The 24219-nt window shown below is 35.6% G+C and overlaps 1 protein-coding gene across 4 annotated transcripts in view; it reads left to right on the forward strand.

The window, feature by feature from the left end:
• ADGB (androglobin) overlaps positions 1 to 24219 on the forward strand; it is a 164736-nt gene that overhangs the window by 107780 nt on the left and 32737 nt on the right. For 3 of the 4 annotated variants that reach the window (XM_045499942.1, XM_045499943.1, XM_045499945.1), the window contains 9 exons: positions 1333 to 1468; positions 1971 to 2108; positions 4075 to 4168; positions 9298 to 9432; positions 10183 to 10336; positions 13720 to 13907; positions 16890 to 17074; positions 19995 to 20194; positions 23073 to 23184. In XM_045499942.1, the coding sequence (XP_045355898.1) occupies positions 1333 to 1468; positions 1971 to 2108; positions 4075 to 4168; positions 9298 to 9432; positions 10183 to 10336; positions 13720 to 13907; positions 16890 to 17074; positions 19995 to 20194; positions 23073 to 23184 (1342 nt within the window). The remainder of the gene's footprint in view (positions 1 to 1332; positions 1469 to 1970; positions 2109 to 4074; positions 4169 to 9297; positions 9433 to 10182; positions 10337 to 13719; positions 13908 to 16889; positions 17075 to 19994; positions 20195 to 23072; positions 23185 to 24219) is intronic. The other variant, XM_045499944.1, reaches the window with a different exon arrangement.

The following is a 24219-nucleotide window of genomic DNA, read 5'->3' on the forward strand; positions in this document are numbered from 1 at the left end:
CAGAAAATATAGACGAAGCAGGAAGTACAATAGTCATATGCCTTTGAAGGGCACTGTGTTTCACCAATTCAAAGATGTACATTTCTTTTCACACTTCAACATCGGGAGGAAATCACAGTGTGTCTTATAATTGGTGGTTCCTTACAATCACTGCTGGCCAGGTGGCTTTCAGAATTCTCCGCATACACGTGGACTTGTTCGTAAGGGTTCATACTGTCACCACTTCGGAAGAAATGTGTGTATTGTTTGACAAAAGCCTGATCCTTGGGGGAAGAGAATTAAATGATATTATTGAGCCTCTCAAAGAAACATGAAAGGAGAAAGATTTTCTCCATACCAGACTGAGCCCCCCCAGGGCACAGGGAAAGAGAGAGAGGGAGGGGAGTACCTCAATAAAAGCCACCTTAAACAGTGCCCCAGGTGTATTATATAATCCACCAAGCACATTACTCCCTGCGGACAAATAAATAGCTAAAAGTAAGCCAGCAACAATCTGCTGGGGCTTGCTTATTATTCTTAGTGGCGTGACTGGATAAATGGAATCCCTCAGTATATCAAGATAAAAACAACGAAAAATACAAAATCATGTAGGAAAACACGAATGTTAAGTACTTTCAAAAAGTGATTTACAAGAGTTTGAATATGAATGTCTAAAGAATACTTAACCAACTTATGTAGATTATTTTGTTTTTTCATGTATGTTTAAGTGTGATATATGATGAAAAAGCTCCGTGTAAGTAAATCTAAAAAGCTTTTTCAATAAGAAGTAAATACTCTTAGATGGACATAAGAAAGTGATAAAAACTCTAAACAGCATATTTTCTTCTTTGGTAGCACATGAAACCATAGTGTGCCTTATAGCAAATGGTGTTATAGAACCAATGAAATATTGTATTTAACTTGCTGAAAAACAAGGGCCATATTTTTCATCTTACACTCTATCTCTTCAACCTGTTATATTTTGATTGAGCATACATTATAAACATTGTTGTAGCGATTAAGTTTTATGAAATTAGAAACAGTCAGATGAGGGACACCTGGCTGGCTCAGTCAGTGGAGCATGTGACTCTTGATCTCAGGGTAAGGGTTCAAGCTCCACATTGGGTATAGAGATTACTTTAAAAAAATTTTAAGAAAATGAAATAGATGATATGTAATTTTGAGCTCTTACTGAGTGAATGACATTTGGAAGTCTTTTGTTATATTGTGCTTTTGAAAAAATATGTATTTTTTATTTTTAGAGTATCTAAAGTTCTTTAGAGCCTCTCTGGCTAGGTCATAGCATTTTCTTGGCTTAAAAAAAAATGTACTAATGTATTTTATCTTTTTCAGGTTTTTCATATTTCTTTATGGCGCTTAATGAAAAAAACTCAACTAACAAAACCTCCTCCCAATTTTAAATTTGCCTTTCGTGCCTTGGTTCTGGATTTAGAGTTACTTGATTCCTCCATGGAAGAGGCTTCTTTAGGTACTGAATAATTTTAGATATTTGTTTGACAAAAGAATTTCTAGCCTTATATAAGATAAATGATTTGAGAAAAGCACCAAGTTTTTGTGACGTGGGCAGACTGTCTATACTGAGAGGCAGAGAATTTAAGCCGTGCTCTGGGAAACCCATGGGCTCCAAGGATCTGCCATGTGTCCCCAAGCTCACAGCCTCAACCCTCCTTTCCTGGCTCCCCCCATGCAATTTTAACACTTCCTTTAAATTTGGAAAGAAACCTCTCACTACTTCCACAGAAGAATGAACAGTGAGTGGCTCACTTAGGTGTCAGTATTTAGTGTTTTTCTTCTCCAGAAAGTTTACATTCTAAGAAAGGACAATGTGCAGAGCACAGTATTAAATATGAAGACAAACTTCTCATTGTGGCACTTCCTATGCTAGGGGACTTTAGCAGTTAAAGGCATGGAGAATTTGGGATGGGATTAAATCTAACCCTCAGTCCAGAGTTTGTTTTTCTCTTGACCAGCGGAATGGGTAGACGTGAAATATTCTGTACCCATAAGTGATAAAGAATATTCTCCTGAGGAAGTAGCAGCAGCGATTAAAATTCAAGCCATGTGGAGAGGGACTTATGTCAGATTACTTATGAAAGCTAGAACACCAGGTATAGTTTTTCTATCATTCATAAAATGAACTTGTGTATGCAAGAATGGATATTTGTGTGTTAATGAAAAGCATTTTGGAGTTCTCCTTCTTTACAACTTGGCTAATTCTTTTTAATTTTGTAAATACTGAAATACTTGAGATCAGAATGCATGTCAGCTCATTCACTCTCTTGTTTCCAGAATTTGGCACCATGGCTGGCAGAGTAAACACACCACAAACATGTGCTCAAAGAATGGATGAGTGCATGAATGATCAGCTATGCTTTCCCAGTCCGTTATGAGCTCTTTAAAACAACTGTTTCTCTGTACATCTCCAATGCCTAGTAGAATACTACAGCAGTCAGCTTCAACTAAGTCATGGATGTGTTTACATTTGCAGACCATTTTTCAAAGAAATAAATGAATGAATGAGTAAATGAATGAACTGGATGAAATAAGCTTTCCTGTATCCATGTGACATATACTTAGAAAGCACAGAATGCATTTGAACTGTATTCTATTGAATCAAATTATTTACGTATATATAATGAACTATTTTTGTGAAAACGTTTATTTTATTTTAACTTTTTATCAGCTTAAAATACAGCATTGCAGAGGTAAAAATCATATTTAACCATTTTTTTTCTGCAATTTTTGTTGACACTTCCATGAGAAAAGTCTTATGCCCAATAGAATTAATTCTTTGAATATATTGAAACATTTTGTTATAAAGTGTCTCTATTTGAAGTATTTAATGAGAATGATCAAAATGTTCACATCAGCAGTGAGAATTGCAGATACATAAATAAACAAATAAACCACATTGTAGGGGCACCTGGGTGACTCAGTTGGTTAAGCGTCCAACTTTGGCTCAGGTCATGATCTCACAGTTTGTGGGTTCGAGCCCCATGTGGGGCTCTGTGCTGACAGTGTGGAGACAGTGCTGAGGCTCTTTCGTATTCTCTGTCTCCCTCTCTCTCTCTCTGCCCCTTCCCTGCTCATGTGTGCAAACAGGCATAAATAAATAAAGAAACATTAAAAAAAAACTACATTGTGTAGTTGTGTGATGAAAAAATATACCGTTGCTTGGTTTTGATATTATTCTATTAGAGAAAGTAAAGATAAAAGTATCAAATTAAACATATAGTAAAACATACATTTTGTTGTCCACATATGCTGTAAAAATTACATTCAAACAATGATTTTCTTTCTCTTTTTAGAGACAGAAACTTGAGCAATTTAATGTTTTAATCATATTTGCGTTGCTTTCACTCAGTGGATGTTTATTGAATGACTTGGGCACACAGCACTGTTCTAAATTCTGACCTTATTCAAGTCAGTTAAACTGACAGAGTTTCTGCTTTGATGAATATTGTGTTCTAGTTGGGGTAGGCATACAATAGGAAAGTAACTATATTAAGACATCAATTTCAGATACTGTTAAGTACTATGAAGAAATTAGGATAATTTAGGGAAAAAGTCAGGTTCTGGCATGTTAAATTTGAGCCATTTACTATGGATTTCCATTTTTCTTGCCAGATCACCTACTTCTAAAACAATGTGGGTTATGGGATGGAGCTTTAGTGGGATCCCATTATCCACTGTTTATTTATTTATTTTTAGAAAAATGGTTGAATTATTTTTTTCTGACATAAGAGCTTTCATAAGGAACTTTTGGTGTGATAAAAGATCTCCTGATGTAAAACCCTTTGATGAGAATCTTCAATTAGGTCAAAGAACACTTCATGATTTTTACCCTAAAGATGAAGTGAAACAGCATAAAACAGTGAGCAGAACTGTCGGTGAGGAAGTTTATAGCTTTATATTTTAAACATGATTTTGCTGCTAATAAATCCTATGGCTTTGGACAACACCTTATGAATTTCAACTTCTTTGTTGGTAAAAGGAGGGTTTTGAACAAGATGATCTTTCAGGCATCTTACAGCTTTTATTTTTTAATTATTTTAATTTTTTAATTATTTTTAGACACAAAGGAAAATACCAGCGTTGCAGATATGCTTCAAAGAGTTTGGGCTATATTGGAGCTGAATATAGAACAGTATGCAATTTCTCTCTTAAGGTAAAGCAGTAAATGGATTTTCTTATTACAGAATCTTCGTGTCCTGTAAATTCCTATTCAAATGCGACCATGTTCAACGAGTTTGCCTAATCACACACCACTGCTTCCAAACTTCCACAATATTTTGTCTGAAACATTTCTATGCTACTTACTATTTTTGGTTTGTATCAATTATTCTTGACTAAAATTCTAGGCAGAAAGCCTCTGTTCTCTTGAGCAAAGTTTCTTGAAGTCTTGTGGTGCTGAGATGACCAAGATCAGAGTTGCTGGGGGAGGGGATTCCAGAAAACAATTACAATTGTCATTTGAGATGTCTGGAGGGCAACACTCTAAAAACACAGGTAAACCATAAGTAGACTGAGCCTTAGCTAAACTGTACTATAGCCACAAACCATATTTGAGAGACAAGGTAATCTGAACAGAACTAAGAGAAATTATAAATTATTATATATATATATATATATATGTATATATATATATATATATATAATTTACACACACACACATAAAAGAAAGAAGTAGACCTTCTGGTGATGTTGGAGTTAGCAAACAAAATCTCAAAAGTTAACTATAATTGAAATGCCAAAGAAAATAAAGAATAGGAGAAAATAGATCAAACGTTTAGATTAATAAAGCACAGTCAAATAGAAATTATATAAGTGAAGATTTTAACAACTAACATTAAAAACATATTAGTGGGTTTGGGGCATCAGGGTGGCTCAGTCAATTAAGAGTCCACCTGTTGATTTTGGCTCAGGTCATGATCTCACATTTCATAAGATCAAGCCCTGTATCAGGCTCTGCACTGACAGTGCAGGGCCTGCATGGGATTCTCTCTTCCTCCCTTTCTCTACCCCTCTTCCTCCCTCTCCTTTCAAAATAAATCAATAAACTTAAAAAAAAAAATTATTGGTGGGTTTAACAGCAGATTTTTCAGAACAGAAGAAGACATTGGTGAACTTGAACTTGGAGACAGATCAATAGAAAAGTATCCAAACTGAAGCATAGGGGAAAGTGAGTGGGAAATAAGAAAAGAGCACAAGGGACATGTGGAGTATGCTCAGAAGGTCTGATACTGTAATTATAGCCCCAGAACGCAAAAAGATGATGACTGAGGCCTTTCCCAAACAGGTAAAACACATCAACTCATGTTTTTTGGGAGACTGCATGCAAACTCCATGCAGAAAGGATGCAAAGGAGAGCACACCTAGACTCACAGTAGTAAAGCTCAAAAACAGAGGCCAAAAGAAAACCCTTCAAAGAGCCAGAAAAATAATGCGCATTAGCTTCAAAGGGCAATCAACAAATAGCTACATATAGGAGTAAATTTCATGACCTTAGCAATGAAAAATGTAGAAGTTGGGTAAAAGGTTTTAAAGAGTTCTAATGTTATAGCATTACTGCCAAAATGGTATAAGTAATACTTTAGATGAAGCTCTAACAGGGGAAGGGATACATAGTATCCTTTCTAGCAATATGCTAATGAACCAACCAGTGATTTTAAGAAGAAATAAGATTAATCTCACAAATCTTCTGAAGAACAGAAAAGGAGGAAACATTAACCAATTCATAATCTTGCTTTAAAAAATTCACCAAGGGCAGAAAGAAAATGAAATTGCAAACCAATCACCCTCTTGAAATTGCCATCCAATAACCTTTTTGAGTAGGTGCAAAAATATGTAATAAAATATTAGCAAATCAACATTAGAATTAAATAAAAAAGGATAATACCTTATAATCAAGTGGGTCTCCTATTCCCAGACATATAATGGTGACTTAACATTAGAAAAGTTTTCATTTTAATTCATTGCATTAACAGGGAAAAGGAACAAATCATTTGGTCCTGCAGATAGGTTCCAAAAAAAAAAACATTTGATAGAATTTAACACAAACTGAAAATTATTTTTTTTTTTTTTTTTTTTAGAAAACTTGGACTAGAGAAGTCTTCCACTAATATGTTATTGGTATCCAGTATTTTCAAAACTTACTACAAACATGACTAGTGGTAGAATTTTGAAAGCTTTTTCTTAAGTTTAGAAATGAGACAAAAACGTCTGCCTGACTACTTCCATTCATGATAAACCTGGCATAATTCTGAGAAGGGCAAAATGGCAATAGAGCAAAATAAAAGTCATTGGTATTTGAAGGGAAAAAAATAAAACCACCACTGTTTACAGATGACATAATTGTATATGTAGGATGTTTTTTAAAATCTGCAGAAAAATTATTAGAATTAATGAGAGAATTAAGAAAAGTTGTCAGAGACAAGGTCGATATAAAATAACAATTAGATTTCTGTTTGTAAGTAAGAGACAAATAGAAAATTACATATGAAAATATATAAACATTTTGAATAACCTAAAGATAGTGAAACAAAATTGCACAGTGGTCAAATATCAAAATTTTAAACACAGAAGAAATCCAAATCTTTATAGTATTTGCCTCACCCTGAAAGTGAGTCTCACTCACCTCACCGTAATCCTGGCTCACAGATGCTGCCGATAGCTGATCATCCAGCTTGACTCACTTTTGTTCCAGAATGTGTTTTCTAAAAGGGCAACCCTTTTGCCTGAGATTCCAGCTGAGCGGACACAAAGAAAGGGCACAACCCTTCTTCTCTAACCTGCCTTTGCATTCTGGGGAAGATCTCTGGGCCAGAAATTATATATAGTTTCCATGTAAACGAAGTGTCAAAACTATGAGCTCCCCTGTTAGGGAGCTGGTGTATTTGAGGTGTAGGTGTCTTTGAAACATAGGCAGAACTATATCAGGGGGGCCACTGTTCCTCTCCAGGTGTTCTTTCCACCATAGCCAAGAGCATTTCTTAGAAATTCAGTGACCATCCAATACAGGGGCCATGCTCTTTCAATAGTTTGAGTTCTAGACCCACATCTATTGGATGGATGAAACTGACATGGCTGACTGATCTTTAAATGTAAATAGCAGGAGCATCCAAAGCTACCTCCTCACCCTAGCTGGATTCTCTTATTTGGTCAAAAGCCCATCTTTCAGTATAAGACCTATACTAACTGCAGCTCTACTAATTATCAGATGTGTACCCTGGGGTAAGTCTCTTATTCTTTCTAAAGTTAAAATTTTATTACTAATATTTAATATAGGGAAATAACAATTTTAATATAAGGAAAACAAAACGTACCTCACAGTACTATTCCTTCATAAGGATGTAAAGATAAATTAAGGTAACACAGGAAAAGTACTTACCACAAGCTACAGATTGAGTCATTACAGAACATTAGCAATTGTAAATACTGCTTTATTATTACTACTGAATGGGAACTTTGAGGTCCTGCAGCCTAGCCTTACATTGCCAGATCTTAAGGGGCAGAACTTCGCCAAGTGAACTTTGGGCAAGGCTCAGTTTACGGGTATAACTTTCTTTCTGTACTAGGATGCAAAGTTAAAATCTTCCAAGTCTTTTGGAAATATTTCTCTGGGTCAGTTCTCTGGGTCATTCAAGATATTCTATATAGTATATCAGGATTTTGATGGCCCTATATGCACTAGAATATCCTAAGGCTTATGAAAAAGTGTGAAATGTATGATGGGAATAGTAACTGGAATGCCTCTAAATCCTTCCCTTACCTTAGAATGGTGGCTGCTCCCATTACAATTCCCGAGGTCGCCTGCTTAGTGGCTGCTTTGGCTCAGCCAACACCCACATTTGGGTTAGGCCAGTTCCCATGGGATTGGTAGTGGTGCTCTGCATTGAAAGACCATCACGTCATAGTTCCTAGTTAGCGTGGTCAGGGTATTTATCATTTGAACTGGGACACTTTTCCAAAAGGGACAGAAGGAGCACTATTAATAATTATGCCAGGATTATGAGCATACATCAGGACTGCCCCAGGCAAACCAGGATATGTGTCAATCTTAGTTCTCATGACTCCCTCCAAGGCTTACAACTGCCGCAAGGGTAAATCTGTCAATTTTCTCCCATCATCAAAGACCAATGGTCAAATGGAACATGTGGATCCTATGCCCCATAAGACTCTCATGGCTTTGCTTCTCACTGACAGTATAGTTAAGCCATGCCTTCTGGAAGGCAAGAACACCTCTGGCTCTGTCTTGACCTCTAATACAGAAGCATTTTCTTTTTTTTTTTTTTTTTTTTTTTTAATTTTTTTTTTCAACGTTTATTTATTTTTGGGACAGAGAGAGACAGAGCATGAACGGGGGAGGGGCAGAGAGACAGAGAGAGAGGGAGACACAGAATCGGAAACAGGCTCCAGGCTCTGAGCCATCAGCCCAGAGCCGACGCGGGGCTCGAACTCACGGACCGCGAGATCATGACCTGGCTGAAGTCAGACGCTTAACCGACTGCGCCACCCAGGCGCCCCCAGAACCATTTTCTATGGCCATGATGGCTTCCATCCCAGCAAATTCCATCGACATTATTCCAAAGACCCTAGATTCCTTGTGCTACTGAAGCTAGATCCAGTTCCTGGCAGAGTGGGAGGACAAGAACATAGAGGATCTTTCACATCACTCTCATCCTGTTCTGAGATAAGCCGCAGCCTTCCAGGAGGAAACAGAGAAATCTCTACCCGTAATTGTTTTAGCCAGTTGCACGCACCATTCCCTTATGGGCCAGAAATCATGTAGAAGGAAAACTCTGACATTCTTTCCTTGTTCATGTCTTTAGTGGGGTTTTTTGTTTGTTTTATTCGTTTTTTTTACAAATCCATGCCTTAAACTATATTCTGTATTGATTCCCTATGTCAATTTCATACCTTCAGTGGCCTCCACCCAGTTTTACTGCTACTTTGCCTGTTTCTCATTTTCCTACCCTTATAGTTTGAGTTTTGGTGCTGATTTCCTACCCAGAAACTTTAATTACTTTCTCAATCATGAATTAAGTTCTCCTTTGATTAAGAACTTCAGATAACTTTAGAGATCTTTGAGAGACATCTTTCATGGTTGACCTGGAATGGGAGTCCCCCACCTGGGAGCCATGCACCATGAGCCCTCAGCCTTTGACTAAGGACTCAATCCAGCCAACAATAGACTGTGGTCTTTTATGTTGTTTCGCCTATTTATTTTTGTGTACATAAAGTTTATTTTAGAAGTTGTCTTGGCCTTTGCAACTTAAATTATTTTTACATTTCTAGACTAATGTTTAAAAGCAAGTGCAAGTCTGTTGAATCTTATCCATGCTATCAAGATGAAGAGACTAAGATTGCTTTTGCCGACTATACTGTGACATATGCAGACCAGCCACCAAATAGTTGGTTTATAGTATTCAGGTGAGGTTATCATAAATTGTCATATGATGTCACCTTTAAAGGCATGCAGTATTCATATGTGTAGTTTTATTCATGGTAGTAGTGAAACTACAAACTTTTAGCTGACTTTCACAAGTTAGCACTTCTTCTCCACCTGCTATAAATTACTGAGATATTATAGGAATTTTTATCCATGTTTCTTTAAATGAAATATGAAGAATGTGAAGTTAATTATTAGAAATTTTTATGTGTATGAAAAAATAATATAATAAATGCAAGTGCTTTCTATATAGAGATAAATAATTTCATTTTCAAGTAATATTACTAAGTAAAAGTCACAAATAACTTACAAAATGAGATTTTTTTTTTAATTTTTTTTTTCAACGTTTATTTATTTTTGGGACAGAGAGAGACAGAGCATGAACGGGGGAGGGGCAGAGAGAGAGGGAGACACAGAATCGGAAACAGGCTCCAGGCTCTGAGCCATCAGCCCAGAGCCTGACGCGGGGCTCGAACTCATGGACCGCGAGATCGTGACCTGGCTGAAGTCGGACGCTTAACCAACTGCGCCACCCAGGCGCCCCACAAAATGAGATTTTTAAAGGGTTTTCATTTATATGACAAAGTATATTAATAATTAAGAAACCAATATGTGTACTTTCTAGTTATTTGAAACTTCACACTTACTTTTTTATTTCTTGGCAGTAAACCTAATTTCGAACTTTCTGTATGATTCATGTCAAGAGAAAGTTTATGCTTTTGTAATTACAGAGAAACATTTTTGTTTCCTCAAGATATGATTTTGCTTCCCAAAGTATATACCACGCTTCCAGTCTGCATGCTCCATGTTGTTAACAATGACACAATGGAACGAGTGCCAAAAGTGTTCCAAAAAGTGGTGCCTTATCATTACACAAAGAATAAGGTAGGTGCAAAATGTATTCTCCTCATATGATACAGTGACAGTGAGAAGCCAGTGCCTCGCAAGATTCCAGGAGAAGCTAGAGCACATGTGCTTTCAATCTGCTTAAAAGAGGAATAAGGGTCCTGGTCTTTTTTTCTGGAAGTCCCATTTATTTGACAACCTGAGGTATTTAACGTGAGTGCTAGAACATTCACCTCTCAGCTCTCTTTTTGTCTTCTCTCCAAAGAAGGTATGACAGAAGGAAAGCATTGGAAATTCTTATTAAAATCATAAAATCATACAAACTCTTAAAATGGAAATGGAGCTGAAGGGTTCATTTAGTCCTGTTATTTGATCAAATCAGCTGGTTGCCTCATTTCCTCTGGGCTTTACTCTATGCCTAAATATTTCAGAAGATTTGTGATTACGTGGCCACTCCTTACCTACCACCCCCAGTCTTTTATAGGGATACTCAGATTCCTTAAAAAGCACTTGACACTTTATTTCTGCCAGATGGTAGATCCTAATCTGATGATCGCTCAAATCATGTTGCCTCTCTATTTGAATCTCATCTTTGGGTTTTGGGTTATCTCCTCTAAGAGGGAAGGATAACAAAAGGCAGTACATACCTACACTGCAAGTCGGGACTTTTTTTTCCCCCTGATTCTTCATTCTTCAGCTGGATAACTTTGAACCTTTTCGTCTTTCTTTTTGAACTATGGCTGTAATTGACTTTGAAAGTTCATTTCAGCCTATGATTCTTTGCAGTATTTTACACAAATTAAGACATGAATACTGGTGTATGGGAATGAACAATAAATTTAAAAAAATACTAACTCCATAAAAAACCGGATAGCTCTTTTGAGTTGTTTTAGGGATTAAAAAAAATAAGATTAAAAAATTTTTAAGACTTCATTGCATGTTATATTAACAATAAATAGGCGTTTTAAGTTCACAGCAAAATAGAGAGGCAAGTACAGAGATTTCTCATAATCGCCCTGCCCCCCCCCACATGCATAGCCTCCCCCATTATCAACATGCCCCCCCCCAGAGTGCCACATTTATTACGTTGATCATCCTACATTGACACATCATAATCTCCCAAAGTCCATAGTTTATACATTATGGCTCACTGATGGTGCTGTACATTCTTTGGGTTTGGACAAATATAAAATAACATGTAGCCATCATTACGGTATCATAAAGAGGGTTTTCACAGCCATAAAAATATTCTGTGATCCACCTATGTATTCTCCTTCCCCCACCCGCTTGCAATCCCTGATCTTTTTTTCTGTGGGGATTTACTTTGTCCAGAGTGTCATAAAGTTGGAATCTTATAGTATGTAGCCGTTTCAGATTGGCTTCTTTCACTTAAAAACACGCATTTAAATTTTGTCCCTGTCTTTTTATGACTTAATAGCCCATTTCTTTGTAGTAATAATATTCCATTGTCCGCATGTATCAAAGTTTATTGATTCACCTACTGAAGGACATTTTCGCTGCTTCCAAGTTATGGCAACTATGGCTAAAGCACCTACATACATCTGTGTGCAGGTTTTTGTACGGACATAATTTTTCGACTCCTCTGGGTAAATACCAAGGAGCACTATTGCTGGACTGAATAATGAGAATATGTGTGGTTTTATAAGAAATCACCAAATTATCCTTCAGAGTGCCTGTACCATTTTTTATTCCCACTGGCAATGAATGAGACTTTCTGTTGCTCTGTATCCTCAACATTTGGTGTTTTCAGTGTTGTGGATCTTCACTATTCTAATATGTATGTAGTGGTATCTCATGGTTGGTTGAGTTTCTCTGATAACATGCGATGTGGAGAATCTTTTTGTATGTTTATTTGCCATCTATGTATCTTCTTTGGCGAGATGTCTGTTAAAATTTTTTTAACCAGGTTGTTTTCTTATTGTTGAGTTTTAAGGGTCTTTGTATATTTTGGATAACGGTCCTTTATTATATGTGTCTTTTGCAAATATTTAAATATTATGTTACTGTCATTCAGGAGTCCTGAAGTAGTTTAGAACAGTCAGGTTCTCTCTTAAAACCCTATCACTGGTTTAGCTTTAGACGTTCACTTACCAATATCTATCCTACCGTCTTATAACTCTTTATTTTCCCTCTTAAAATTATTCTCTGAGCCTAGGCAAACACAAAATCAGAGTCATGTAATTTTGTTTTGTTTCTTTAATGCATTAGTACCACAAACTCAAATAATAATGAAAACAGCAGTAAATCTGTGTAAATCTTCCCTTATTTCCTTGCCCCAATATAATGTCAAAAAGTTTTTATTGGTGTGGTGATTCTCATCTCATTACGGATATTATAATTCTGGTTAATATTCCTAGATGTTTATGGCAATGTGTTGAATTCATTCTGTCTTATGTATTTCATATTTCGTTTCTGGAAATCTAAACACATAAGACAGTGTCCTTTGCATCAGAATCAACTGGAATGCAAATCTATATTTTTCTTCCTTATTAGAAGTGTCTTGGGGCTCCTGAGTGGCTCAGTCAGTTCAGCATCCAACTTCAGCTCAGGTCATGATCTCACAGTTCGAGAGTTTAAGCCTTGAGTCAGACTCTGTGCAGACAGCTCAGAGCCTGGAGCCTGCTTAGGATTCTGTGTCTCCCTCTCTCTCTGCCCTCCCCCACTCACACTCTCCCTCTCTATCAAAAATAAATAAACATTAAAAAAATTTTAAAAAAAGAAGTGTCTGGAATTATAAACTCAGAATTGCTTTGAACTTTTGTATCTCATTATGATATCATGCTGTTGCTTCACTGGCATTTTGGGCCGATGGATAGCCAATTATGTGGAACCAAGTTATTACCCACTACGACATCATCCCAGGTTTCTCAGCTGCTTCTTTTCTGCAACCTGAAGAGCTCATCCCCATACTCACATGTGGGATCCCTGGAACCATATCTGCTATTAACTTGATAGCTTTATCTGCCAATTGACATTGCAAGGGAACTACATTTCCCTGAGCACTCTTGCTTTTCTCGTCTTGTATTTAAAAAACAGGGAAATCAAGTAAGAAGTTATTGGGATACTCTAGGATGATGTGATGATAAAAATCTGCCTAAAGAAGCCTTAAAAGAATTGGAGGAAAACAGCAATCCTCTCCCAGAGTTACGCACTTTGTGTTATAGATTGGGATCCGCATAAACAGAAGTGTTAGAGTTCCTCATTTTCTCTGGAAATTGTAAGATGGGACTTTCTAAAAGGGATTTCAAAACCCAATGCTAGTAATTTTTTTTTAGCAAGAGATCTTGGGATCTTTACATTTATCAAGATAATAAAGCATTTTAGTACTAGGAAACCATATGGTGTACATTTGAGAGACTAGTAATGGTATGACTTACTTCTGTCTAATTCTCTTTCTCTAGAAAGGCTACACATTCGTGGCTGAAGCATTTACTGGTGACACATATGTATTGTCCTCACGTTGGAAACTGCGCCTCATTGGTTCTTATAACCCACTCCCATTCCTATCTCGAGACTCTCCAAACAATACCTTCACCATAAAGGAAATCAGGGATTACTACATACCCAATGACAAGAAAATTTTATTCAGGTATATTATATGCATTATATGTAATATATAGCATATGGCAAAAGGGAAATACCTGAAATTGGCATTTTTTTGGCCACCAGATGGGTGCTGACATGTTGTCCTTCAGTGACTGTGGCCAGAGAGGTTAAGCCTCTAGATACATGGGGCTCTGGGCTTGACTACGGTTAAATTTTTTAACATATAAATATATTATTAAGGAAATAGGGCGCCTGGATGTCTCAGTTGGTTGAGTGTCCGACTCTGTTTTAGCTCAGGTCATGATCTCACAGTTCATGGGCTCAAGCCCTGTCCGTGTTGGGCTCCATGCTGACAGCACAGAGCCTACTTGAGATTCTCTCTCTTCCTCTCTCTCTGCTCCTCCCCTGCATGTGCTCTCTCTCTCAAAAAATAAATACATAAACTTAAAAAAAAAAGGGAAGTAAAGGTCACCTGTAATGAAACAACCTAGAAACAATCGCTGTTAGTATTCTATTGTATTTTCGTATAGTATTTTATTCTAATCACAGTTTATCATTATTAAGATCATAACATAATTAAAGTTTTGTAACCTGACTTTTTAATATAAATGTTTATTCATTTTTGAGAGAGAGGGTGAGTGGGGGAGGGGCAGAGAGTGAGGAGGACAGAGGATACAAAGAGGGTTCTGCACTGACAACAGAGAGCCCAATACGGGGCTGGAACTCATGAACTGTGAGGTCATGGCCTGAGCTGAAGTCAGACACTCAGTCCACAAAGCCACCCTATAATCTGACCTTTTTACTTCACTTTACAGTGTGCACACTTCCCAGTACCACTGAAACTTTTTATAAACTCTTGATTACATAGTAATCATTTGTATGAATATGCAACAATTTACTTTGGTTATTTTTGTTTTTATTACAAATCTCCCATTTCTATATTTTCTACACTATTAATAGAGGTATGATAGGCACATTTTATTGTAAATATTAACGTAAATTATTATTATCTATTTATTATTTTAAAGAGATTATATGTTTTAAAGATTCTATATGTCTTGGTAAATTTGTCTTCTAAAGAAACACCTGAGTCTATTTGACAGTATATGCACAAATATAATTTACTGTATTCTGGCTACTTTTCCCTCTAATCCTTAGTTATTTGTTAAAAAAAACTTTTTAAATATTTATTTATTTTTGAGAGAGAGAGAGAGAGAGTGCGAGCTAGGGAGGGGCAGAGAGAGAGGGAGACACAGAGTCTGAAGCAGGCTCCAGGCTCTGAGCTGTCAGCACAGAGCCAGATGCCGGGCTCAAACTCATGAGACGTGAGATTATGACCTGAGCCAAAGTCGGACGCTTAACTAACTGAGCCACCCAGGTGCCCCTTTATTTATGTGTATTTTAGAACTTTTTTTTTTCTTTTAAGAAACATGCATACATTTTGTAATGTAAAATAATCAGTAGTAAAATTAAATTACAGAACGATATATAGAGTATATCCCAAGCGTATTTTTTGTTTTTATGTTTCTTTATATATTTCACATGTAGGTAAAAGTTTAGAAAAAATACTAACAGAAAACATATGAACTGTAGGTAATAGAAGGGGCAAAACTCTCTTTTTAATCCATCTGCCTTTCGTCATATGTTTGCACACTGGCTATTAGAAAGCAAGGGAATAAAGGAAAGAAGTGGGAGGAAAACATTCCAGCAATTAAAAAATAATTGTGACATATTTTTTAAATTTTTTTAACATTTATTCACTATTGAGAGACAGAGAGAGACAGAGCATGAGCATGGGAGGGGCAGAGAGAGGGGAAGACACAGAATCCGAAGCAGGCTCGAGGCTCCAAGCTGTCAGCACAGAGCCCAATGCGGGGTTCGAACCCACCAGCAGTGAGATCATGACCTGAGCCGAAGTTGGAAAGCCCAATCGACTGAGCCACCCAGGCGCCCCTGTGATAAGACATTTTAAGGACTCTGATGGGAAACCACTGTATCACATTGCAGGGCCACTAATAGACTAAGAAGTGATATTTAACCCAATACCTAAATTCATCCTAGAAGCTGGTCCTAAAGCTATCAAGCAGAGTTGGGGGAAGGTGAGGAGGGAACTGCTTCATGAGCATACGTGAAAATTCGGGAATTAAGAAGTGTGTGACCTTTTTAGGGAATTGAAAATACTTGTTTGCAAAGTGGAGTTCTAGGGGGTGATGGCAAGCAGCAAGGCCAGAGAGGTTAGCAGCACCCTTCCCTGAGGGGCCTCATCAGGCAAGAGATTTCCATTTCACGTTAAAGACAACAAAACGTACTCTCCTCTGTCTCTCTCTCTCTCTCTCTCTCTCTCTCTCAAAATAAATAAAATAAATAAATTAAAAAAAAAAGGGGAGATTTAAGATACAAAAAAAGAGGATACACGGAAAAGCAAAATTTATAGAGAAATTGAAAGTTTATAGGGGATTCACCTATTTATGAGGATTTACCTAAAATAAGAAAAATAAAAACAAGATAAAACAAAAACCTCTTCAGTTGCATTAAGGGAGGGGTTGGGATGGCAATATACTACACGTTTCATCTTTTTGTAAGATTCCCAACCTGCGTGGTCAAGAGTATAGACGTTGGGTACTAATTTTGATTTCTCTGTATTTTTATGAGTCAAAGAAAACATGGTAAAGAGTGAGGTTTTGAAGGATGCTGCCTGTTGTTCGACTGGAGAGGAGGGTATAATGGAAAGATTTGATGTGTCAGTAGTTTGCAGATCTATCATGTTTTATAGGTGTTTATCATATACAAACAAAAAGTTGCATTTCCTGTTTGGAGTTGATGATGATGAATGTCCTATACCTATTTCATTTTACCATAGCGTATTGAGATCTTTTGTCAAAGTCTATAATAGCGATAATATTTCTAGGTTTTGGGTCAGTTTTGCAAAATGGTTTTACTTTTAGATTTTCATATCAGCTAATTACACAGTTTCTTTTACTGAAGATCAATAAATTGCTTACAAGTCAAATGTTTTTCCTTATAGGTATTCAGTTAAAGTCGCTTCACCACATCCTGTTACAGTGCAGGTACGGACGTCCAAATCAGATGCATTCATCAAGCTACAGGTCTTAGAAAATGAGGAAACTATTGTCAGCTCCATTGGGAAAGGCCAGGCTATAATCCCAGCAATTAACTTCTTGGGGAGTGAAAAAGTTGTGAGCTCCCAGTGTAAGTGTGGCTTTTTAAATTTGTTATTTAGATCCATAAGTAGATATTTATGTTTACATAACTGATTTTAAAATGATTTATTTAAGAGAAAATAGTAAATAAATATTTAAATCTGTAAAACCTGATATTATAGTAAAATATTTTAAAAAACGATTGCATTTGTGTGTCAAATTAGTCTCTGAAGATCAACAAATTGTTAATAATTCTAAGAATTACAATATTATAATTGAAATATATAAATATTTCATATTTCATGTGAATATATAAATATTTAATTGAAATAATTAAAATATTATTTTGAAAGATTTTTTCACTGTTCTTCTATCCCTCATTCATTCTTTTCAGAAAATACTCTTATGTATTAAAATTAACAGAAGTTTTGAAGCTATTACTTTCAATGTAATAGTCATAAGAACTATTAATTAATAAAATAAAATTATTTCTGAAATAATGGAAAATAGAGATACTGAGTTACATATTCAGTTATTTTAGTAACTTGATTCTGACCATAAAAATAATACATTGCCCAATGTAGAAAATTTTGAGACAGAAAATTATAAACAAGAGAAGAAGAAATCCCTTGCGCTTTTCCTGAATACTGCCATTGTGTCTTTTTTTTTTTAAATAACTGATTATATCTTATAGTTGACCTTTACATAACAATTTATAGCCAGCATCCTTCCTGAACTCTCATTCCCAATAGTGCTTATGTTGATTATCTTAAGTATAGAAGCAAATTACTAAAAAGAACTTTTTACCTATGTTCTACCTAATATTTATATATATTTTTTCTTTTCTCTCTTTTTTAAAATAGATGCACCCAAAGCAGGGCTCTATTTATTTTCTTTTATTAAGTGGGAAATGTACCATATTAGATTAGTAAGGTTGAACTTGAGTAAAATTACAAATTAAGCAATTCTTTTGATCCTGTTTCCTTTTCTGCCATTATTTGACCTTCATCCTTAAATACACCCAGAGTTGTTTTCAGTACTCAGTTCACATTACTGCGTGTGGCTTTTCATTCAAATTGGCCTGCACGCCATTTATATCTTCCTTCTGATACATGAAGACCATCAGAGTACCAGTAAGTTTTGCTAGTCTGAATGATGCTCCTACTCTTTAAATTGGTTCTGTTTTCTTCACTCTATTCCACTCAACACAGATTTCATAGTTGTGTTCACGCAGGGATATCTTAATTCTAAAATGTCAGCAGGCACTTATGTGCAACTCTCCTATAGTATTTGTGGCTTCCTGTTTTCTCTTTATTTTTTTTTAATTTTTTTTTTTTCAACATTTATTCATTTCTGGGACAGAGAGAGACAGAGCATGAACGGGGGAGGGGCAGAGAGAGAGGGAGACACAGAATCGGAAACAGGCTCCAGGCTCTGAGCCATCAGCCCAGAGGCCGACGCGGGGCTTGAACTCATGGACCGCGAGATCGTGACCTGGCTGAAGTCGGACGCTTAACTGACTGCGCCACCCAGGCGCCCCTCCTGTTTTCTCTTTAAACAACTAGTTAACCCCAACATTCCTCTCCAAATCCCTTTGAAGTTAGTGAAGTCAAACACTGTTTCTGGTTTGTCATATGGTTTATCATTATTTCACTTCAAAAATTACTATTCCAAGAGAATTACACGCAAACATTTGAAAAATAATTTTATGAGTTTACATGTGGCAAAGAAGGGAATAGAAATGGAGTAGAAGGATAATTGGGACAGAATTCAGAAATTAATCCAAAGTTATAGCCACTATCCAAAATTGTTCTTCTTTTACAAGATACTTCCATTTTCACATTTGTATTTCTAGATGAACTTCAATACAGTTTTTTCAAACTCCCCTCAAACGATGTAAAAATCTATCATTTTCCTTCTGATTGCCTTTGAATATGTAGATTGATTAATTTGAGGAGAACAGACAACTTTGTTGTTTGAATTCATATGCAAGTAAAAGCTATTTTTTCCACTTATCCATGACTTATTTTATATTTCACAGATTTAAAAATTTCTCCATAGATATTGATAGAGTTGTTATTGTGAGTTAGATATTTTCTTTATTTAGATTTCAAATGGGACATTAATTTTAAAGGGATGCTATTAATTTGTATTTATTCATTATGTAAGTAGACATTGAAATTCCTTTTTCTTTCTAAATGTTTTTCAGTTGCTCCTCTTGGAAGCATATTCATTTATGAATTCTTTATGACCTGTATTTTTAGAGTATCCCTGCCAAAATTGCCTGCAAAAAAAAAAAAAAAAAAAAGAAAAGAAAAGAAAAAGAAATGTGTGTGTGTGTGCATGATATTTGTAGTGAAATAAGATATGACAGACTATGATATTTATTCTGTAAGCAAACATTCTACTGTACTAAGGAAGAAATAAACTCCATTGCAAAGATGTAGAAGGCTTGGAAGTGACCCTGCAACAAAATCTTAAATATAGGCCTCTTCAGGTTTTGCTTTATCTCCTGGGAATTTTAAAGAATCTCAATATATGTCATATAATTTTCAGGAGCAAGATCTTTACCAGTACTCATGCTGTAAGATTAAGATAAAATTTGTAATTTTACACAAAATTTACAATCTAAGAAATTGGGTCTTTGGGGAAGTATTATGGACTAGGGATAGTAAAATATTTTATTTCATATGACTGTGTAAGGCTCAGTTTTGTTGATGATATACCATAATTAATATAATCAGTGGTTGCTCAGAATATGCATTGCTGTATGCAAATCACATGCTACTATGGTAAATTTGTTTAAGACCAGAATATTTCCAAAGCCAGTGATGTTGCTTTTTTATCTTATTAAAACAAAACAAATTTATCTGTCCTCTGAGTGTCTTATAAAAGGATATGCCTAAATAACACAGTCATAACTATGCATCTCACACATTTTCACTTAAATGTGATATTTCTCCCTTCAGCTAGCAAGCAGGTTCTTGCAGTGCAGACTTCATCCAAGAAGGAGCAAGAATTGTACACTAAGAAGAAATCCACCCAGGGAAGTCAGAAATCCTATAAGGGTAGAACTGTAAGTGCAACAGTAGACACTGGTCAGCCTATTTTGGACGAGGAACCTATCAGTATGCCCACCATAGAAGAAAATGCTAGCGTGCCACAGCAGGTATCTTGACATTTAAGAGAATCATTCAATGAATGGTATTGCTTCTAAAAATCTGACAAAAATTACAAGAATTCTCTTCCTAAAAACTGTCAATGAATTGTATGTGATTCTTTCTATATGCAATCCCACCAGTGTAATGCCACCTGTAGAAACAGAATTAAGGAATAAGACATTATTTAATAGTTTCTCTGTGCAGAGATTTTAAAATATATAGCAAATTTAATATGTACACTAACCCTATAATGTAGATCTAAAAATATCATGCTACATATGAATTAGGAGGCTCTATAATTACAGAAAAGGTCTTACATATTTAAAACAATTTTTTAATGTTTATTTATTATTACTGAGAGACAGAGAGAGACAGAGCATGAACAGGAAAGGGGCAGAGAGAGAGGGAGACACAGAATCTGAAGCAGGCTCCAGGCTCCGAGCTGTCAACATAGAGCCCAACGCAGGGCTTGAACTCACAAACGGCGGGATCATGACCTGAGCCAAAGTCAGACACTTAACCAACTGAGCCACCCAGGCGCCCCGGAAAAGGTCTTATATTAATAAATTCTAATTTGCATGTGCCTTAAGGTAAAACAATATATATATATATATATATATATATATATATATATATATATAAAACAATTAATAGGACTATATATATATGACAATTCATGTAATTTAAAGCAAAAAAGGAAACATGATCTATCCATTGGAAATGAAATAAAATTAAATAAATAAATAAATAAAAGACCAGAAATAAATCTTGATCTGACTAATTACAATAAACAAAACCGAATTATTAATCAATTAAAAGAATAGAAAACTAAAGTCAGATTAAATATTAAGATCCAACTATAAATAATCTAAAAGTGACACTTTTAAACAAAATGGCACAGAAAGTTTAAAGTTGAACCGAAAGAAGTGTGATGATACATTAATATCTCAGTGCATAGAATTCATGAAGAATATTGTATAAAAATAAAAGGAAGAACATAACAATTAAAAATGACCATAACTAACATATAGTATAACCTGTCAAGACTCAATGAATTAAAAGCAAAAACTCTTTAGAACTACAGAGAAAAGTAAAGTTAATTAACAGTTGAAGACTTGAATATGCAACTCTCAGAAACCAACAGACCGAGCTCAAATAATATATATGATCCCTAGGATTTGAAAATTTAAGCATAAGGGGTGCCTGGGTGACTCAGTAGGTTGGGCGTCCAAGTTTGGCTTAGGTCATGATCTCAAGGTTTGTGGGTTTGAGCCCCGCATCAGGCTCTGTGTTGACAGCTCAGAGCCTGGAGCCTGCTTCAGATTCTGTGTCTCCCTCTCTCTCTATCCCTTCCCTACTCACACTCTGTCTCTCCATCTCTTAAAAATAAACATTAAAAATTTTTTTGAAGATTTAAGCATAAGCTTAATTCTTGAGACATTTATATAGAACACTTCCCTGAATACACTGAGAATATACTTTTCATAGCCTATTGAGAAAGAAAGCCTCAATAAAAACCAAACTATATTATATAGGTGTTATCTTAACATAGCGCAAAAATATAGAAATCAGTAAATAACAGTCTAAAATCCCATAAATGTGGAAACAGAGTAAAATATGCTAAATAGTTCTTTAGTTACAAAGAACATCACAAAAGAAACCATGAATACAAAGAACTCAGTAACAACTAGAAAATACAAATCAAAATTTATAGCTACATCTAAGGCAGCATTCAGTAGAATGTTCATTTTTAGATTAATTCATCAGGAAGCATGAATGATTCAAAACAAATGAGCTAAGCTATCAAAACAAAAAAGTTAGAAAAAGAGCCAAAGAATAGCTCAAAGAAAAAAGAAGAAAAAGTTTTAATGAAAACGAGGGTAGAAATTAATAAAATGGGAAACAAAATTTAGCAAGATTCATGAACCCTAAGCTTTTTTAAGATTAATAAGTGAACATGCGAGGCGCCTGGGTGGCTCAGTCAGGCATCCGACTTTGGCTCAGGTCACGAGCTCACTGCTAGTGAGTTCGAGCTCTGCGTGGGGCTCTGTGCTAACAGCTTGGATCCTGGAGCCTGCAGATTCTCTCTCTCCATCCCTCTGCCCCTCCCCTACTCGTGCTCTCTTTCCCTCTCTCTCTCTCTCCCTCTCTCTCTCTCTCTCTCTAATATAAAAAATAATAAGTGAACATACTTCTCGTAAAAAAGAAAAATAAAAGAAAATAAACCAAATCCAGAACTAAAACTAGGTGGAGATATAAGTGCAAGCAACAGTTTTTGAAAACAACAACAACAACAAAAACGTAAACTATTATACAACTCTATGCTAGTGAATTTAAAACTTAGGGCAAAAGGCATAACAACTTCCTGGGGTGGGAGAGGATTGTCAAAGCTGCTTCAGCAGAAAAATACAAAATATGAAATCATAATAATAAAGAATAATACAACTGAAATGATAATCAAAGTTTTACCTTTCCAAAAGTCACAGGCCCCGCTGACTTCACAAGATAGATCTAATAGACTTTTAAGGAATAAATTGTTCTAGAAAACAGAAAAACAATACAAACTTCCTAATTGTTTTTAAGAGATTAATGTAATCCTGATTGCAAAACTGATAAGTAACAAATGTAAATAAGTTTCATTTTTAAACAGGAATGCAAAAATTATTGACAGTAGGTTATAAAATGGTGGGTGTTGGTAGGGAGGTGAGGATAAATTTTATAGACTGTGGCATTACAAAATTTGGAGAACATGTGATAGCATTTAATCAAATTATGATTATGTGATCCATAAAAATATGCACTTATGCGCTTAAAATAATAAATTATTAGATTTATACTATGTTTATTCTTATCGTTTGTGCGTAAACATTACATTTTATTTCGCAGGTTAACAAGTACATTATACAGTGTTTGGTGTTGTATAACAGTTGGCCTCTCACCGAAAGTCAGATGGCGTTTGTTCAAGCACTAAAAGAAATGGAGAAAAATGATAGCAAAGGTATGTAACCCTACGTGTTTTTCATGCATTTTATATTTTATATAAATATTTAATAGCAAATTGATCATGTAATTATTAAATCATTATTGCTTACAATTTGTATTTCATATCCAGTGACATTTTCTGTTTTTTAATTGATTATGTTTCAAACTCTTTACAACTTGGTTTATAAGAACCAAAATATGAGATTGTTTAGGTCTAGTTAAAAATGTTTTGTCCAGTTAGTGAATATTACTTGATGATTATCTAATAAGTGTACCAAAAACTTTTCTAGTTATAAAATTATTATTGTCTAAGTCATTGAGAAGGTATCACCCTGAAGGTTAGTTCTTGAAATATTTAAGAGGAGAATCTCCAAGTGAAAGAAGATTCAGGTTTATTTTTCAAATATAAACTACTCTCAACATTCCTGAGCAGGAAATTTGATGCACTAGAAAAAGAAATTCACAAAGTGGACCCATGCAGTTCAAACCAATGTTGTTCCAGGGTCAACCTTATTTCCTACTAGAATGCAATCCCCTTGAGGGCAGGAAGTTCTGCCAAATCTTGCCTGTTCAGTCTTACATTATCCATAGTGCCAACTATGCACACAGTAATCACTCCATGATTATTGTTGAACGAATGAATGAGAGGATACACCAAAGCTGCTCATTATTATTATTGCTTCTATTCACTGATTATCAAAAACCGTTCGTGTGTTTGCTTGCTTATACTAACTGCATGAACCTGATCATTGAAAGCGTCGATAGAGGTTTGTTTATCACCAAAGTTAGAGAAAGCTATTATGGCTGAGCTTCCCCTTTATTAGAAGGGACAGATTCTATGGTGGGACATAAAATCCAAAGAAGATTTATAAGAATGAATGACCACAAAGAGTCCCCATTTCCTTTTGCATATACTGAGTTCATGTCCATGGAATATATGCCGCCCTATGGGAATCTTGAACTTGTCTGACTCCCCACTGCACCTCTCTTGCTGGGAAAGGGATTCTGCTTCAGCCTCATCCCTGTTCCTCTAGAACCAGATAGAAGCTGT

This window comes from Leopardus geoffroyi, chromosome B2 (genome assembly GCF_018350155.1).
Source record: "Leopardus geoffroyi isolate Oge1 chromosome B2, O.geoffroyi_Oge1_pat1.0, whole genome shotgun sequence".
Taxonomy (NCBI): domain Eukaryota; kingdom Metazoa; phylum Chordata; class Mammalia; order Carnivora; family Felidae; genus Leopardus; species Leopardus geoffroyi.